The sequence below is a fragment of the Ornithodoros turicata genome, chromosome 2, assembly GCF_037126465.1.
Source record: "Ornithodoros turicata isolate Travis chromosome 2, ASM3712646v1, whole genome shotgun sequence".
NCBI classification, from domain to species: Eukaryota; Metazoa; Arthropoda; class Arachnida; order Ixodida; family Argasidae; genus Ornithodoros; species Ornithodoros turicata.
The window spans coordinates 143,055,650-143,074,595 of NC_088202.1; the positions used below are offsets into that span (position 1 = coordinate 143,055,650).

At 46.6% G+C, this 18,946-nt stretch overlaps 3 protein-coding genes across 5 annotated transcripts in view; 2 read left to right on the forward strand and 1 right to left on the reverse strand.

Moving 5' to 3' along the window:
* LOC135384193 (neural cell adhesion molecule 1-like) overlaps positions 1 to 18,946 on the reverse strand; it is a 210,984-nt gene that overhangs the window by 138,368 nt on the left and 53,670 nt on the right. The window lies entirely within an intron of this gene.
* LOC135384185 (endothelin-converting enzyme 2-like) lies at positions 4,405 to 8,969 on the forward strand. The gene is made up of 2 exons (XM_064613406.1): positions 4,405 to 4,823; positions 7,071 to 8,969. The coding sequence occupies exons 1-2, from the start codon at positions 4,645 to 4,647 to the stop codon at positions 8,950 to 8,952; spliced, it is 2,061 nt and encodes a 686-aa protein (XP_064469476.1). The 5' UTR covers positions 4,405 to 4,644; the 3' UTR covers positions 8,953 to 8,969.
* On the forward strand, positions 12,666 to 17,609 carry LOC135384186 (endothelin-converting enzyme 1-like). The gene is made up of 2 exons (XM_064613407.1): positions 12,666 to 12,905; positions 15,466 to 17,609. The coding sequence occupies exons 1-2, from the start codon at positions 12,727 to 12,729 to the stop codon at positions 17,345 to 17,347; spliced, it is 2,061 nt and encodes a 686-aa protein (XP_064469477.1). The 5' UTR covers positions 12,666 to 12,726; the 3' UTR covers positions 17,348 to 17,609.

Sequence of the window (18,946 nt, forward strand, 5' to 3'; positions counted from 1 at the left end):
GATACCAACCAAAATTATAAACGATTCTAAAATTCATGTGTTTTCAGGGAGCTCAGCCATGTCGCTGGTCATGAATTTCGATGCAGAAGCGTAGGTAGAACGAAGTTTGTTGCGCCTTCGTACAAAATATATAGTACTCAGGAATTCCAGGACTACCTCATAGGGAAAGTTCACGTAGAAAGTATAAAAATGATGTACCTTAAATGGGATGTACTTTAAACTTGATTTGAGTTTTTGTGGCACATTAGCTACTAAGGCCATAATGCGCCAAATACCACGAAGTTTTACCTAGGTAAAATTTGTGCATTAAAACTGGGCTAAATGCTGGGTTAGCAATAAAAATCACAAATCCTTTAAAAACCCGGAAATGACTTCGACGAAGATGCTGATACGCTGGGCATACAGTGAGGATGTGAAGGATTGAAAGTTGTTCCCCACAATGACTGCATTCGGGACGGTCTTCTTGCCGTAAGAGATATCTGTGTGTGAAGTAGGTGTGTCCCATGCGGAGCCGACAGGATAGCACCTCATACAGTCGACTGAATGTAGATGGCGGAGATCTTAGGTTTTATAGTGTGTAACTTGTTGCTTGTCTGTTAGCCCCAAAAGCTGTGCCAGTGTCCGTGGATGGTGCTTTTGCCATAGCCTGAGATCTTGCGATGGGCGTGTCGAAGGGCGTTATGTCGTTCGTTAGGGCAGGAGCGGCTGCTGGATTGGCCTTTTCATTTCCGGGTGTCCCAACATGGCTGGTACACAGCAGCAAAAGTAACCGATAAGCCCTGTTATCTACAGTGCTTGCTAGGCCCCTTGCACGACGGACAATGGTGTCTTTTGTGCAATGAATGCTACAGATAGTCTGTAAGGAACTGAAATAATCTGTGCATATGAGTGATGATCTGGTACGATTTTGTAAAATATAATTGAGCGCTGAAATTATTGCATACACTTCTGCTGTAAAGACAGACACGGTGACCTTCAAACGATATGACCCCGTAACTGTGCCATTGAACATAGCGCACGATACCCCGGAAACAGTCTTTGAGCCATCAGTGCACAACTCTACATGGCTGCCAAAGGTATCCTTTAGCACCTCAGATTCCTGTCGCAGTACGGTGTAGTAGCAGTTTCACGTTTGTTGTATCTGGAGAGGGACTTGTTACATTTTGGAAGGGGCTGCCATGAAGGAAGTTTTTTTACTTAACTACTTAGGATCACAGAGTTGTACTCTGGAAACCCATAGTGATCGACTGCTTGCGAAATCCGAATGCTCAAAAGAAGGTACAGCTGAAGGCCTGTTCGAGAAGCGCTGTTTGAATTGCTTACGTTTCACTTTCACTGGCTTCTGCGGGTGACGCCTGATTCTTAGTGCCAGGCCACTGATTTGATTCCATGTACAGACTTTGTACTGGAGAAGTTCTGAAAGTTCTGAACGCAGTCCTTGGTGGTGTATGGGATCGAGGATTTTGAGCGTAGATGGCCCTGCTGAACCGTACACAACACATCCACAATCCAGTTTTGAAAGCACGGTGGAGATGTAGGATTTCTTGGGCGTGTGACGATCTGCTCTCCAGGACCGGTTAGAAAGTACCTTTAGAAGATTTAGGGATTTAATGGTCTTTACCTTGAGGTGTTTGAGACGTGGAAGGAAAGTTAGTTTCCGGTCAAATATAAGCTCAAGAAAGTTATGTTCAGGCTTTATATTAATATTGTGCCTATTTTGAGTGTAGGTTCGGGAAACACTCCTCGCGCCCTTGAAAAGGAGAGGAAGACGGTCTTCACCGGGGAAAACTTAAAACCATTTTCCTGTGACCATTTCACCAACTTGTTGATTGTGAGTTGGAGTTGAAGTTTGCACCTAGCGATGCTGGAAGAAGAACAAGAAATTTGAACGTCATCTACACTTGACGAAGTGGGGCTTGACGAAGACCCCGACCGCCACCATTCAAGGCTTCTACCCTTCGCCTTTCGTCCCCTCGGCACGATACGGATAACACCTTAGGACTGGGGGGCTGGGGTCCATGGGGGCCCCACTCACGAAACATCATTGTGGAGGAATTATACTTGTTGCCGTAAATTACATTGTGCCGATGTACAGCTCCGGTCAACCTTAATAATAACACTGGAAAAAATGTGGTCTCGTTCCCGAGCGCGATTACAGCAACCCTTGGGACCATGAAGAAATCTTAATTGGACAACGTTATTCTGTCAGTTTAACACCAGGATTTTTTTCACTTAACATTCCTCCAGTGCTCCAAGGGTGGCTGTTATCGCGCTGGAAAATGAGACAGAATTTTTTCCAGTGTTATTATTAAGGTTGACAGGAGCTGTACCTTCCCAATATACGCCGCTAAGTGAGCACCGTTTCGGAAATATTTTCAGAAGGAAGACTTCGGAACAAAATGAATTTCAAGCTTGCGGTATGCTCACAGTCATTTACACGAACATGAACACAGCTGTGAAATATCTCACACGAAAACGAAAGTGGAATCATAAAAACGACTTTCGAAATTTCGAAAAAAGTCTGGCTCCCACCCACGAACCTCGATGGAAGTATTTCTTCTTCCTCTCTCTGCTCGACCAACATCACGGGTGCATTATACCTCAGTCACACGGGGTGATTTAGTGTCATTTTCATGTAGTGCACTTCAACCAGCAAATGTCACTTTCACTACGTGCTTGCTACACGGCTTAAGTAAGTGTCAATTATGTAGTGATGGCAATTACGATAGATAAGAATAAACGGCGGCAAAATTTCCAGGCGTGCGCCATTGTACCTTCCTCAGAATGTTTCCTGCGATTTAGAAACACTTCCTGTTAATTTTCTTTCAACATTAAACAAATTGGCCTCAAACATGTGACACAACAAATATGGCCGCCGCTGAATGGCTGAGACAGCGAAGTTGTCACAGGCTGTTAACGAGAATAATGACTTGTTTTTTTGGCACCATCTCACACTGTACTTAAACGAAACAATCACGCTGTTGAAACTATTTGTTTAAAAATATTGTGGTGTCGGGACCCCTCGCATTTTGTCAATATTTGTACCTGTGCCACAAAGCCTTCCATCGGGGCTACACACTTTGTCCGCCGAAGACAAGTGAAGTGAGTTTGGGGAACTCACTAAATCGTTAGTGCACTTCCTGCCGAGTGTCACTAAAAGATGTCGTGTGACAGCATAGGAATGACACGAAGTGCAAGTGTCACTCGTTGAAAATGACACTAAATTAGTCCATCTGACTGGAATACCATACCGTACCATTCCTGAGCTGTTTTCCGACTCTGAGGGAAGCGGATGACCGTTGGTTCTTTCCATCTGTGTCTGAGTGATCTGATCCCCAATCTTCGTCCACTGTTTTGTTCCGGGAATGTTACACGACGGCTGCGACTGGCATGGTATACTACTTGTCCTCTCCATGCGGAGTGACGTAACGCGTTGGCCTTCGGAAGGGAACGTTTTTGAGACTCCTCTCCACAGTCCTGTTTTGGTTTGATTGCTCGCTTTGAGGCATATAATTTGTCACACGAGAAAGAAACAATGTTGATGGCAGGCATACTGTGGATGCACCAACTACGATGTGCAACAATTCTTTTTCACCGATCGTTCCGAAGTGTCCCTTTAATGCGAAGGATTCTGTAGCTACTAACACCGAAAACGTGAGAGAACTCATGTTCTGAGGCTGGAACAAGATAGAAAGGACGAATACGTACAAGGCTTCAAATTGCCTAAGAAATTAACGATGAAAGATGGAAGTCACTGAAAAGGTTAGTCAGCCGTATAGGACTCGAACCCACATCTTCTGGAGGTGTGTTAGGTTAGCTCAATTGATAAGAGCCCTGGACCGGAAATCCAGAAGAAAGGCGCGGCAATAGGCCATTTGAAAAAGTTCCAGGTGGGCAGCGCGCGCCCTGGCAGGGCGTGCCGGGAAATGCTGTGCAAAACTATGGTGAGCTAGAAGCTCACCATAGAAGAAGCTCACCATAGAAGCTCACCATAGCAAAACGACAGCGATTTCTTCTTCTTCTTCATCCTCGGGGAAATGGCCGTTATCCATTAAGGGCGATTGGCCAGTACCAGATGAGGATCATAGGCGTGGATTTTCCTGGGAGGTGGAGACTGGGAGGTACCCGGGTTTGAATCCCGGTGCCGGCTGTGCTGTCTGGGGTTTTTCCTGGGTTTTCCTCAGACGCTTTCAGACATATGTCGGCACAGTTCCCTTAGAAGTCGGCCCAGGACGCACATTCCCTCAGGGCGTGAGTCGTGACGTTGCCCACATACGTGAGGCCGACAACGGCAAGCCCTATCACCACCACCACCACCACCACCACCACCACCGTGGATTTTCCTGAACACTAGGTATATTTGTGAGGAGGAGGAGGACAGCGATTTGCTATCGTCTCCGACCGTCGTCGTCGTCGTCGTACTGGTGCACGCACCGTCGCTGTCGTTTTGCACAGCATTTCCCGGCATGCCCTGCCAGGGCGCACGTGCTCCCCGGAACTTTCGCGAATGGCTGTCATTGGAAACGAAGAAGACGTGCTGTGGAGCACGCGAGTACTAGTTCACCACAGCGCGAGCTTAGAAGCAAATTGTTCTGTTGTACGACCAGTACGACTCAAGAGTAACGGGCAGAACGCAAAGGAACCATGAGCAGCCCGACGCCCGAACCTCGAACATGGACGCCAACACCGGAGAGGACATCATCTCCTTCGACAGACAACCGGCCGACCAACACCCACATCAACCCTTTCGTGTGGCTCATCATCATTGTGGTCTTGGTCGTTGTCAGCGCTGGCTTTGCACTCATCACCATGCGAAAGGCAGAGTACGCTGCTCCTTTGTATCATGTCCACGTCATAGGATGAATGTTCAGGATACCGACACCAGTAGTTGCAGAAATATTGGAGGAGGCGTAACTTCGAGATATTTAATGTATGCTATCCTCTATGCCTATTGCGCGAGAAGACTGACATTTGAAGTTACTGGCAGCTATTAGTGTTGCTTCTAAACAGAGATCGGCAGTAGTTACTTTTGTAGGGATGTATATAGTACCGTATAGTTCTACTGCGTATAGAAGTGGAATAAGGTCATATACTGAATCTAAAAATTTAAGAATTATAAAATTTTGTGGACTGGTAGTTTTTTATACGCATTTCAACAACCCCATCTGATTCACTTTTAGCGCAGGAGATACACGGGAATTCTAATCCTAACGGACTCGAAACTTGTCATTTTGCAAGAGGTAGGATCGTTGAACTGGGCTCGATCACCTCACTTTAGTGAGGTTAGTCTAGGTTACGATCTACAGGTTGGGGGGGGGTCTGCCCCCCCCTCCCCCAGCAGCAAGCACTAGACGGTGCGGGCGTCGAGACTGCCTCGGGTTAGATGAGAAGGTCCTCAGTAAAGTTGGCGGATCGCCTTCAAGAAACGCGCGATAAATTTAATTTTTACGATTACGTTTTTACGTTTCACGCAATATACGTGGGTCATTCTTGTTTAATTTCGTCACTAATTAGCTCCTCTTTCACGTAAAAGCGTTTGATTTTTGTTTTTATTCTTTTTTCTTTAAAAGAATGCCCGTGAAGCAGCCCGTGAAGCGGCAAAACATCAAAAGATGGCCAAACTCTCTCTATATACGGCTCTGATTGTTATTGGCATGTTTATGTTCACTACACTACATGGCGGGAACTGCGGAGTTCGCGTCGGGTCGTAGACACAAGGTTGTCCAGAATAAATACGAGCTTTCTGAAAAAAAAAAAAAACAACGAGATGGATTTAACAAAATTTGTGGCGTTCGTATACTGAGCACCCGGACTGTCATATGAGCCAGCAGTATAAACTTGTATGCCTGCTGCTTTACAGTACCTTTAACCCCAAAAAGTCTGACCCTGTGTATACTTGCGTGTGTTCACCATTTCATTGTGTACCGGATGAAGCGCAGTCCACCACGCCCGAAAGGTTGTAGATATTAATTACATATTAAAATTTCATTAAAGTTTCAGAGACATTGTTTTGAGCGTTCTACTCAGCGTTGTTAGACAAAGCAAACGTTCTCGACAGCTCCAGGAATCGTGCATTTAAAGAAGGAAATGCTAGCGCGGTCAGCAGTGCTCTGTGTATTAGGCGTGGTTGAGAAAACAAACACACACGCAAGACGCGCACACAGCATAGGCAAGCGTTCTCAACTATGCATTACTTTCAACAAACACGCTGTGCTCGTTCCTTCGTTTCGACTCTTTGTTCCAGTGCTTGGGCGCCCCCTGCTTGCGAATGACCCCGCCTTCCATTCTTGCTAGTGAAAGTTAGTAAAATATGTTGACAGAATAACCGTGGTTTCAAAAATTCTAGCTGACGTGATGCGGAAACATGTCCTGCAACCTTCAGGAGGCATTCCACGACTGCATTTCTCGTTGACGATGAATGGGGATGAATTGTTCTTTGGGGTAGTTCGCTGGGGGTAGCTCCAAGCTCGACAGCTTACGATTCCAGTAACCCTGCGTGGACTGTTTCATGCCGAATAACGTCCGAGAAAACGCACCCACGGTTATTTAAAAAGCGACCATGTCCCTTATGTAACGATCTCCAGGTGTGAGCGCATCCAGTTATGAGGTATGCATCATATAAAAAATCCTCAAATGTAATTCAGTTTAACTACCGGTGTATAGCTTATGACTGCATTCCCGCAAATAGTTTCTAACTAATTTTAACTACCACACAGTAGTTCTACTGTCTATCTCCCATCTATGTTTATAACCGCGTAAGCAGTACGCAAATTTCTCCGATGTTATCCAATGGATTAAGCATTAATAATTGGGAATAATACCTTACCATGGAACTATTTTCCAGTGTGGCTGCTAGACTTTATCTCACGTATCGAAAGTCCGGTTCTCTAACACGTTGCACTCGACGAAGACATGGTTAAACATTTAACACAATTCTGTTCATCATATATTACATGATATTTTTTCTTTTGTGCTAGAACATCGTCCTTTTTCCTGCGGAGCATAATGCCAAAATACAAATATATACTGGATGGCGAGTTCCTTTTATTCTTAAATTGCTCTGTTCCCAGGTACGCCGCAAAATCGGCCCAGGACCCCGTTTGCCGAAGCCGCGACTGCCTGGAGCACGCTTCCCACCTTAAGGTCTCCATCAACACCGACGTCAATCCTTGCAAGAACCTCTACAGCTATACCTGCGCTTTCTGGTACAAAGACTACAGCTACAAAGACCCCAAAGACATTGAGACCATGCTCTCCGACAACATCCTGCACACCCTTACCTCTGGAAAATTGGACTTGCAGAGCAAAGCTGTAGCCAGGGCCTTCGCAGTGTTCCAATCGTGCATTCATAGGAAGGACGACCTGGACGCTTTCAAGCGATTCACAACAGACATGAGAATTCCGTGGCCCGAAGAACCATTTCGAGAGGCCAATGCTCTCGACGTTAATTTGCAGCTTCTCATCCGCTGGAGGATCTCTTTCCTGTTCAGTATCAAAGTGGTCCCATCAACAAATAATAAAGAGCCCGTTCTAGTCATATGGAAAGCCATGGAGGTGCAATCATGGAAGCAACTCCGCAATGGTGAGGCCCAAACCATATCACAGTACGCTGCAAGGGTGCGGCAGTTCGCCCATGCCTTGGGACACAACGAGACCCTCAGTGACAGCTACGTCCACCAGCTGCGAATGGATGAACTGAACGTCATGAAGCTTGTGGAAAGCGGAAGGAAGTCTCCGTATTCAGAGCATTTCTTCGGTCTTCGTCAACTCCAGAATTACACAAAAAACATCACTACCGATGAATGGGTCTCTTTCATCAACAAGAACTTGGAACCTCAATTTCATCTTACCACCCACTCTATGGTATTAGTCCACAGCCTTCCAGTGCTACACATGCTCGGCAGGATAGTTGAGATCGTACCCAACGAGCGGCTGCTCGTGCTACTCGGTTGGATATTTGTACAAGAGTGTGCCTGGATGGCGTCAACTAAGTTTGACATAGCCACGTGGGGAAGCAAGCGGCAGGCTGAACAACACGCGCCTGCTTTCTGTCTGCGACAGATCGAGGACGCATTCGGAATTCTGCCTTGGGCGCCATTCATATACAAGAACTTTCCAAAAAGGGAGCGCGATAAGGTGAACGCTGTCCTGGATAATATTGTTAGTACCATTCAAGAGAACCTCGAACGATCTACCCTCATCAGCAATGCCACGAAGGAGACAGCTAGCGCTAAACTGCGAAAAATGAAGCGTGTTCTTTGGCCGACTGAAACCTTCTTCAGCGAACAAGAGCTCGACGTCATGTACTTGAGTTTTGATCCAGCGAATGGGACTTTCTTCCAACGCTGGGTTCGATCTATGACAGACGTAGGCAAGCTTCGTAGTCACAAGGATTTTCTGAACTTGTACAGTAAGACCATGAACGACAAGGTGTTCGGCCCCATAGTTTACCTGTATTATTTTAATATTCTTAAGCTGTCTATGGCTGCAGTTATATCCCCGGTTTACTATCGCCATGGCAACATGGCAATGAGCTACGGTTCCTTGGGGACATTGTATGCAGTGTTCTTGAGCAAATTTATTGATTCGCTCGGCCGTCAGATCGATGACAAAGGCCAGAAGCGAGACTGGTGGGAGTCACAGGTGTCCCACAAGTGCAAGTCTTACGGTGATAGGCGAATGACCAATCTGTTTGGATTCGATGCCTCGTACGATGCATTCAAGACGGCCCTCTTTGGGCAAAAGAACAAGGCATTGAACTCTAGACTGGATACCTTAAGCATGTATACCGGGGAGCAGATATTTTTTCTATCCGCTTGCAGGCCCCTTTGTTCGCGAGGAGAGTTCGGTAAAGAGGTCTGCAATGCGGCTTTGGATTCGACTGCTTTTTTGAGATCATTTAACTGCTCTGAAGAGCCCAGCTGGTACGCGAGGAACTGTCGTATGTTATAAAAGATGTCGGCACTTGTTGTGTGGTTTATTGTGAATTTATTTGTAACAGCCGAATTTAGACAGATGAAAGAAACAGGAGCAGAATCTCGGGCTGGACGAGGGCCAGTACCAGCCGAAATATAAACGATGCAAAAATTTTCTTCAGTCGAATCGCGGAGGGGTTTTCAGGGCGCTCAGCCATGTCGCTGCTCATAAATTTGGAGGCCGAAGCGTCAGTAGAACGAAGCTTGTTTCACCTTCGTACAAAATATATGGTACTGAGGACTTCCAGGACTACTTTCCAGGGAAAGCTCAAGTAGAAAGTATAAAAATTTACTTTTACATGTATGTATTTAGTTGTGTATATACTTGTACTTTTGTGTATTGTAAAAATGTAAATGGGTAGTTAAATTACTTCAGAGAAGATCACCACAATGCGTCTTGGGTTGGGGAGAGATGACGGAGATGGGGGATGCTGTGAGGTATGGCTTGTCGGATGAGCCCAGTGTGAAGGGAGTGAAGTGCTTTCCCGTTGCCCCTGCGGGGTGCACCGAGCATCTTCATTATGTTGATGTATTTCTGTGTTGCGTCCGTGAGAGCCTTCACTTGTTCTGCCCATGTTAGGTTTCTGTTGATTATGACACCGAGAAACTTGTGTTTGCTAATACGTTGCATCGGATTCCCGTTGACTGAAACGTGAAAGTTCGTTAGACGTTTCCGGGTGGAGGGTAGGTACACCGTTTTTTCTACTGACAAGTCCATGCCACGTTCTTCCGGGAAGATGGCAATCGCTAGGAGGGTGCGTTCTAGTGTCTGCTGAACGTACTTGACGTTTGTCCCGTACATCCAAATGCACACATCGTCAGTGTATATCGTGAACTTGACCCGTGGAGGGCATGATCTCTTCCATAACGGGGTTAAAGGAACAATTAGGTGACATTTAACGTCGCTCGAAATCCTGCCCCCCCATCTGTCAAGCTGTTCACCAGGGGTCACCATGTAAAATATTTGCGCTCTGCGGTGCGTTATAGCTGTGCAATCGAATTTAAAAAAAGAAAAACACACACACACGTCGGAAAAGGTAGCCGCAGACGCACGGCACGATTCTACCGTGACGTATTGGAGGTTCTGTGCCTTGTTTGTTTGCTTTTTCTTCGCAGCTCACGCGCCGCTCATACATGCTTGAGCTGAGCCGCTGTGCGTCCTGGTCACGTGAGGGGAGTAGCATACGTCACGACGAAAGATGAAAGTCACTGAAAAGGTTAGCCAGCTGTAGGGATCGAACCCACATCTTCTGGATTGCCGGTCCAGGGCTCTACCAATTGAGCTAAGCTAACACGCCTCTCCAGTGACTTTCGGGGTGCGTCATCTGAAGGGACGACAAACCAGCCACTCACTCTCACTCACCCTCCTTTCACTCTTACATTTTTGCTCACTCATACACACATTCATACGACGGAAATCGACGCAAGCGGCACCTGTTGAACAAGAGATAAACTGATGTTCTGAGGCTGGAACAACATAGAAGGGACAGATACAAACAAAGCCTCAAATTGCCTAAGAAATCAACGACGAAAGATGAAAGTCACTGAAAAGGTTAGCCAGCTGTAGGGATCGAACCCACATCTTCTGGATTGCCGGTCCAGGGCTCTAGATGTGGGTTCGATCCCTACAGCTGGCTAACCTTTTCAGTGACTTTCATCTTTCATCGTTGATTTCTTAGGCAATTTGAGGCTTTGTTTGTATCTGTCCCTTCTATGTTGTTCCAGCCTCAGAACATCAGTTTATCTCTTATACGTCACGACGTCCTCTCGTTCTGCGATGCGCTCTTATCAAGAGGAAAATGATTTTTCAAAGATGTGCGGAACCGAGCCCTCGTGCTCGCTCTGTAAGTCACCTGCTCTCGTCGTTCTTTCGCAGGAACTCATTTTATTCGTTGGAGAACACTCTGCACCGAAAAACGAACAAGAAAAAATAATTATGGGGTCACGTCAGTGCTCCTTTAAGGTTAGTGATGCAGTCTGCTGTGTATCGTGCTTTTCTGAAGGCGGCGATCTCATCCGGGAACTTTCCGTTGTGTTCTAACCACCACCGGATGCGCACAAGTTTTGTTATTTTTATTACATTTGCTACACAGCTTGCGAGGCTGATAGGTCTGTACGATTCGATTTCGTTCTTCGGCTTGCCAGGTTTCCTTATGCGTATTACCTTTGCGTCTTCCAGTCCCGGGGGAGTTTTCCTGTTTGCCAGCTTTTGTTGTATATCTTCAGTAATACTTCTTTAGCTTTCGGTTTAGATATTTTCCGGGTACTTGTAGGTTATCCCGTCTGGTCCTGGTCCTATGGAGAGGTTCGCTTGCCAGACGTGGCTTTGATGGCAAGTTCTTGGATACTAAAATCGTGTTCCAGCGCTACGGGTGTGGAGTGCGTTACTAGCTGGTTGTCCACTGCTGAGGATAGAAGAGACTGGTGGTGGAGGGAACCGGTGGATGCTGGTGAAGATTTTTTAAGAATGGCCAAAAACGTTTCCTCTACTGCGAATACAGGTACGTTCGTACTCAGGGCAATGGTACGGAAAGTGGCTTGGGAGGGGCTGCTCTTGATGCTCTTTACAATGGTCCAGAGCTTCCCAGCGTTGACTAATGGCGACAGGGATTTCCATGTATCCTCCCATGCGTGCGATGCCAACATTTTTTTAGGTGTCGATTTATCTTTTCTTTGGTGGTTTTTCCTTGAATACAGTCGTCTATGTTTCCAGTCCGTCGGTAGCGGCGCTCAGCGCGTCGTCGTATTGTTCTGAGGTGTCCGAACTTTACATATGTTTTGGTGTAGGTCACTGGCACCTTGGTATGTTTGCTGGACTGCTTCTGATTCTGTCTTATTGTCCGGCCGAATTCTTCTGGGGTGGTGTTGCCGTCAAGTGTTGCAGTGTTCCGATGACGGAAGTCTCGCCAATTGCGGACTGTGAGCGTTGTTTTCCAGTGTGATCTGCCATGTCGTTGGTAAGATAGAAAACATACGAAAAACCTCAGATAGCACAGCCCATGGCAGGGTTTGATCTCACTACCTCACAGTCTCCAGCATAGCCTCGGACAACCACCAGATGCCTGATCAAAACCTGAATGTCTCTTTGCAAATTAGACAAACACGAAAAAATCTCGATATATGTGGGTAAGTTTGAACCGTTTCCACAATATACCGGTACCTCTGAAAGGGACGGGACGACTTTTTTTTCCTACTCTGAGGGGTTAGACAATGATAATTCCAATTGCATTCTCTATCCTCGGAATATGACTTCCTTCCTGACCTGTCGCGAAGAAAGGACTTGCGTCACTGTTTCTGTTTGTGTGAAGCATGACTTGACACCCACAACAGACATCGGGGAAGCATCCTCAGCGACTCTTGCACGCCGAGCTCCGACCAGCGACCGTTTTGTCTTGCATTCTCGCGCTGTCTTGTGCTGACTACTCACTGTTCCAACTATCTCCGTGAGTTATTCCTTTCTTTGAAAAGTGTTAAACGGTTTTATTGTCCAGTCCAAATAGCATGCCGGAAAAATATCTTCTTTTTTGTTTTTCAATTCAGCAAAATCGAGTAGATACCGATAAACACCAGTGTTTGGGAAATGGTAGTACCGAAACTTGGAAACCTTATTAATTTCGTATAGTTGTAGTTTACGTTTTCCCGCAAGTGCCTTTCGAAACGAAGGAGACAACGTGCTGCGCGCAGCACGAGCCCAGAAGCAAATTGTTCAGTTGTACGACTCTACGAGCAACGGGAAGAGACCAAAGGAACCATGAGCAGCCCGACGCTTGACCCTCGAAGCCGGACGCCATCACCGGAGAGGACAACATCTCCTTCGACAGATAACCGGCCGACCAAGACCCACATCAACCCTTTCGTGTGGCTCATCATCATTGTGGTCTTGGTCGTTGTCAGCACTGGCTTTGCACTCATCACTATGCGAAAGGCAGAGTACGCTGCTCCTTTGTATCATAATGTACACGTCGTAGGATGAATGTTCAGGATATCGCTAGTCGCACAAACATTGGAGGGGGCGTAACTTTGAGATATCCCAGGCACATCCTGGATATATAGCAAATTGGATGTTGGGATATTCCATGGGAGCTTCACAGAGAGTCCGTTGACGTAGAACGTATATTCATGCGACTGGCAGATTCCTACTGTTTTCATATCCCAGAACCGTCACATAGACATCAATTTTGGATACTTGGATGTTCCGGGGATATTTTAAAATTTATGCTATTTTTGTGTTGAGTCAATTTGCAATTGATAGTGATTGATTGCTATAGCAAATGAGTGCTGCACTCACTAATTAAACCAAAAAGGCCATCTACTTTTGACAGCACACCCCACTTGGGGAGGGGTGCCCCGCGACTGCGTGCGCGTGCGTACCGCGTGCCTCCGCTGAGGGGTGCGGCCATAACCCAAGCCCAATGCAGACTGCGTTAAATCCCGGTGCTGTAGCACGCGTTACTGTCGACGACGACATTTATTTGTTTATTTATTTCGTGGTACGTTAAAGGCCCTTGGGCACTATATAACGGACGGCGGACACAGCGCATAAAGAACACACTATGTACATACTATATGGGTTAACATGGGTTATATAAAAATTTTACAAAGACACAAAAGGTACATACTTCAGCTACACACTGTTCTTTCATTGTCCTATAATGAGTGCGGTGGCTGTTTTTTTGAATTCTAAAGGATCATGAAGCACTGCAATGTTACGAGGTAAATCATTCCAACATTTCGCTATGTAACAACCAAATGAGTTAAGGAAGAAATCATGGTGGCAATGTGTTAGTTCAACCTTGTAGTCATGATCTACTCGTGCAGAGATAAACGCCGCATTTCTTAAAAAGTCTGTGCTTAAGGTTGTGTTGTGGAAGACTTTATGAAAGAGACAGAGACTGGATACTTTCCTACGTAAATCTAATGTTGGGATATCAATAGACGACTTCATTGTTGTTATACTACTATATGGAGAAAAATTATTTAAAATGAATCGAACTGCGCGGTTCTGCACCGCCTCAACTGCACAAGAGAGGTTGGAGTGGTAAGGACTCCAGATGGGGGAGGCATACTCAAGTATGGGCCTGATGAAGCTCGTGTAGGCAGCTTTTTTTGTTATAGGTGGACAAGGACGAAGGTTGCGGCGAAGATACCCAAGGGAGCGGTTAGCTTTCGCTGTGATGTATGTAACGTGCTCAGTCCAAGTCATGTCACAAGTGAGGTGGACGCCAAGATATTTGTAGGTCTTTACATGTTGTAGTTCACAGGGTCCGAGGTTGTACGGGTGATTTAAGCTTGAACGGCGAGAGAATGACAAAACCTTACACTTCTCGGAATTAACAGGGAGTTGCCAGGCCGTGCACCATTGAAAAATTTTCTGAAGGTCGGACTGTAGTAATTGGATGTCAGAGAAATTAGTAATTGGGTGGTATATAACGCAGTCGTCTGCAAACAGTCTCACCCTACACGATAGATCATAAGGCAGGTCATTGATGTAAATCAAGAAAAGGAGTGGACCTATTACCGAACCCTGCGGAATACCAGAAGCTACATCAGCGAGACTGGAGGTGGTACCATTTGCAACGACATACTGTTTCCTGTTTGTGAGGAAGTTCCGATTCCACGTAAGAACCATTGGATCAATGTTAAGACTTGATAACTTGGTTAGAAGACGAGAATGTGGAACCCTATCGAAAGCTTTCGCAAAGTCTAGGAACACTGCATCGACTTGTTTTCCTTTATCAATATTATGGAGAATGTCGTGTGTTAGACCTGCCAGCTGAGTCTCACAGGAGTATCCCCTACGGAAGCCATGTTGATATTTGTAGAAGAAATTGTTAGTTTCTAGGTAGGTGACCATATGTTTAACAATGATGTGCTCCAGCAGCTTACATGGGACACTGGTGAGAGATATGTGCCTAAAGTGGCTTGGAGTTTGTTTGTCACCGGACTTATGAACTGGGATGATCTTACCGATCAGCCAATCGTCTGGGACACTACCTGACTGGTAGGGACTGTTGGAATATTAGAGTTAAGCACGCAGCCGATATAATCTTTGTGTTTTTAAGGATTTTGGTATTAATGCCATCAATGCCACAGGAAGAAGATAGTTTGCTATTATCTATCAGTTTCAGCACACCAGAGTAATCTATATCAAATGATAACATGTGCGGAAAAGAGTGTAATGGGGCCTTCGGAACATTACCGGTATCTTCCACGGTAAATACAGAAGTAAAATACTCATTGAACAGAAGTAAAATACTCATTGAACATACTAGCACACTGATCAATGGCTACAGATGCGCCAGCATGTTTAAGCATGTATTGCATGTTTAAGCCCATAACACATATCTGTTCATCATGTGTGAAATAATGTCAGTTTGTGTATGTGTGTGCATGCGTGTGCTAGAAAGTCTTTCCTGCGGAGCCTATTGCCAAAATACAAACATATACTGGTTGGCTTGTTTCTTTTGTTGTTAAATTGCGCTATTTCCAGGTACACCGCAAAATCGCCCCAGGACCCAGTTTGCCGAAGCCGCGACTGCTTGGAGCACGCTTCCCACCTTAAGATCTCTATCAACACCAACGCCAATCCCTGCAAGAACCTCTACAACTACGTCTGCGCTTTCTGGTACAGAGACTACAGCTACAAGGACCCCAAGGACATTGAGACGATGCTCACCGACACCATCCTCCACACCCTTACCGCTGGGAACTTGGACTTGCAGAGTAAAGCAGTAGCCAGGGCGTTCCGAATGTTCCAGTCGTGCATTCATAGGAAGGACGACCTGGACGCTTTCAAGCGATTCACCACCGACATGAGGATCCCGTGGCCCGAAGAACCATTACGTGAGGCCAACGCTCTCGACGTCCATTTGCAGCTTCTCATCCGCTGGAGGATCTCTTTCTTCTTCCGAATTAAAGTGGTTCCATCAAGAAACAATAAAGAGCCCGTTCTCGTCATATGGAAAGCCGTGGAGGTGCGATCATGGAAGCATCTGCGCAATGTTGATGCTCGCGCCGTATCACAATACGCTGCAAGGGTGCGGCAGTTCGCCCACGCCATGGGACGCAGCGAGACCCTCAGTGACAGTTACGTCAATCAGCTGCGAGAGGATGAACTGACCGTCATGATGCTTGTGGAACAGGGAAGAAAGTCTCCGTTTTCGGAGCATTTCTTCGGTCTTCGTCAACTCCAGAATTACACAAAAAACATCACTGCCGAAGAATGGGTCTCTTTCATCAACACGAACTTGCCACCTGAATTACATCTTACCACCCATTCTATGGTGGTTGTCCATAGTCTTCCAGTGCTACACATGCTCGGTAGGATACTTGAGATCGTACCTAACGAGCGTCTCCTCGTGCTACTGGGCTGGATATTCGTCCAAGAATACGCCTGGATGGCGTCAACTAACTTCGACATAGTCACATGGGGAAGCAAGCGGGAAGCTGAAGAACGCGCCCCTGCTTTCTGTCTGCCACAGATCGAGGACGCATTCGGACTTTTGCCTTGGGCGCCATTCATGTACAAGAACTTCCCAAAAACAGAGCGCGATAAGGTGAACGCTGTTTTGGACAATATTGTAGGTACCATTCAGGAGATGCTCGAACGATCTACCATCATCAGCAACACCACGAAGCAGACAGCTAGCGCTAAACTTCGAAAAGTGAGGCGTATTCTTTGGCCGACGGAAACCTTCTTCAACGAACAAGAGCTCGACGTCCTGTACTCGAGTTTCGATCCAGCGAATGGAACGTTCTTCCAAGACTGGGTCCGATCTATGACAGACTTAGGCAAGCTTCTTGGTCACAACGATTATCTGAACTTGTACAGTAAGACCATGACCGACAAGGAGTTCGGCACCATAGTTTACCTGTATTATTTTAATACCTTTAAGCTGTCTATGGCTGAACTTATATCCCCGCTTTACTATCGCCATGGCAACATGGCGATGAGCTACGGTTATTTGGGCACACTATACGCAGCGTTCTTGAGCAAATTTATTGATTCGCTCGGCCGTCAGATCGATGACAACGGCCAGAAGAGAGACTGGTGGCAGTCGCATGTGTCCCACAAGTGCAAATCTTACGGTGATAGGAGAATGGGCAATCTGTTTGGATTCGAGACCTCGTACGATGCCTTCAAGACAGCTCTCTTTGCGCAAAGGAATAAGGCATTGAACTCTAGACTGGATACCTTAAACATGTATACCGGGGAGCAGGTATTTTTCCTAACCGCTTGCAGGCCTCTTTGTTCGCGAGGAGAGTTCGGTAAACAGGTCTGCAACGCGGCCTTGGATTCGACTGCGTTCTTGAGATCATTTAACTGCTCGGAAGAACCCAGCTGGTACGCGAGGAACTGTCGTATGTTATAAAAGATATTGACACCTGTTGTGTGGTACTCTACTGTGGTCTGCAGCCGAATTTAGAAAGTTTTAACGGGATTTCAGCAACTGGAGCCCAAGATGGTGCTGGATCAGGGCTCAGTAGCAGCCGAAGTATAAATTATGCAAAAATTTCCTCCATGGAATTTCGAAAGGGTTTTCACATCTCCCACCACAGCTCGGCCATCACGTCGCTGGTAAATTTCGAGGCAGAGGCGTCGGTACAAGGGATTTCCAGGGCTACCTTACTGGCAAGGTAGAAAGTATAGAAACGAAGGAAGTAAAATCATCATTCAGGGATGCTCGAAAACCTGTTTATGTGCTCACCACCACCAAAATCAGGACCATCGTCACCACCACCAGGAGCAACCGTTTGAAATATTCTCGCCCTATCGCTGTGCAATTCAGAAAAAACAAGTGAAAAAAGAATCTCAAACGCAGGTGCGTAGTCATTTTTTATGAATGCTGGTCCCGCTATTCGCAATCCACAACAATAATTCTTCCATATTTTTCGGACCCCCTGCAAAAGGGGATCCAATCCACCCGAACAATCTGACCAATTCCGCGTGCCACCACCTATGGGGCCTCCCAAAAATTGGCGCAACTGGATGAACCTAACAGAAACTAAGCTCTGAGTGGCCACTTGCGCGCGTCGCTACCATGTCTTCCGGCGCCGTTACCAGGTACCCGGACTCGAATCCCTGTGCCGGCTGTGCCCTCTGGAGTTTTTCCTGGGTTTTCCTCAGACGTTTTCAGACATAGGTCGGCACAGTTCCCCTAGAAGTCGGCCCAGGACGCACATTCCCTCAGGGCGTCAGTCGTGACGTTGCCCACCTCTGTGAGGCCGACAACGGCGAGTCCTTTCACCACCATCACCACCACCACCACCACCACCTTCCGGCGCCAACCGCTGAGTATATTCTGGCGCACGTCGAAAGAACCCCCGGAGGTCCAAATTATCCGCAGTCCAACCCCGCGGCACGTGCAGCATGTCGCCACACTGTGCAGACAGACCTTACGTGTAACCATCACGATACCATTACCATTACAATTATATGGTGACCTCGAACTTTGAGAGCTACGCCTTGTTTCTATTGTTCGCCGCCGCTCTGGCTGGCGCTCCCCAAATGCCGCGTCTGGAGAAAACGCCTCATGCGATTGGGCCTTTATGTATAATGCGTTTAATGTCTTCGTAATAATGCTTGTGTCACGACGCCATTAGTGTCTGTGATTTATTGATATCGTTCGGGAATTCTCGTCCAACTCATGCGATGATCCACTAGGCGTTGCGAAAATTTGATTTGATTTGATTTGGGTTTTAGAGGCGTACTAGCTACTAAAGGCCAAGAGTTGCGAAAAGAAAGCAGCGCGGAATAACGTCTCGACGCATGGCGCTGCTGATGACTGAAGTTTATTGGCGCAAAAGCAACAAAGGCCATCTCGACGCATGCCACGCGTTATAGTATGCGTTGTGTACTCTCCCGTATCATCGTGCCGTCGAGCGAGCCTTCACTGTTTGATTTGATTTGCATTTTACTGGCGCACTAGCTATACTAAGGCCATAAGAGCCCTCACTGTTAAATAGTAGTA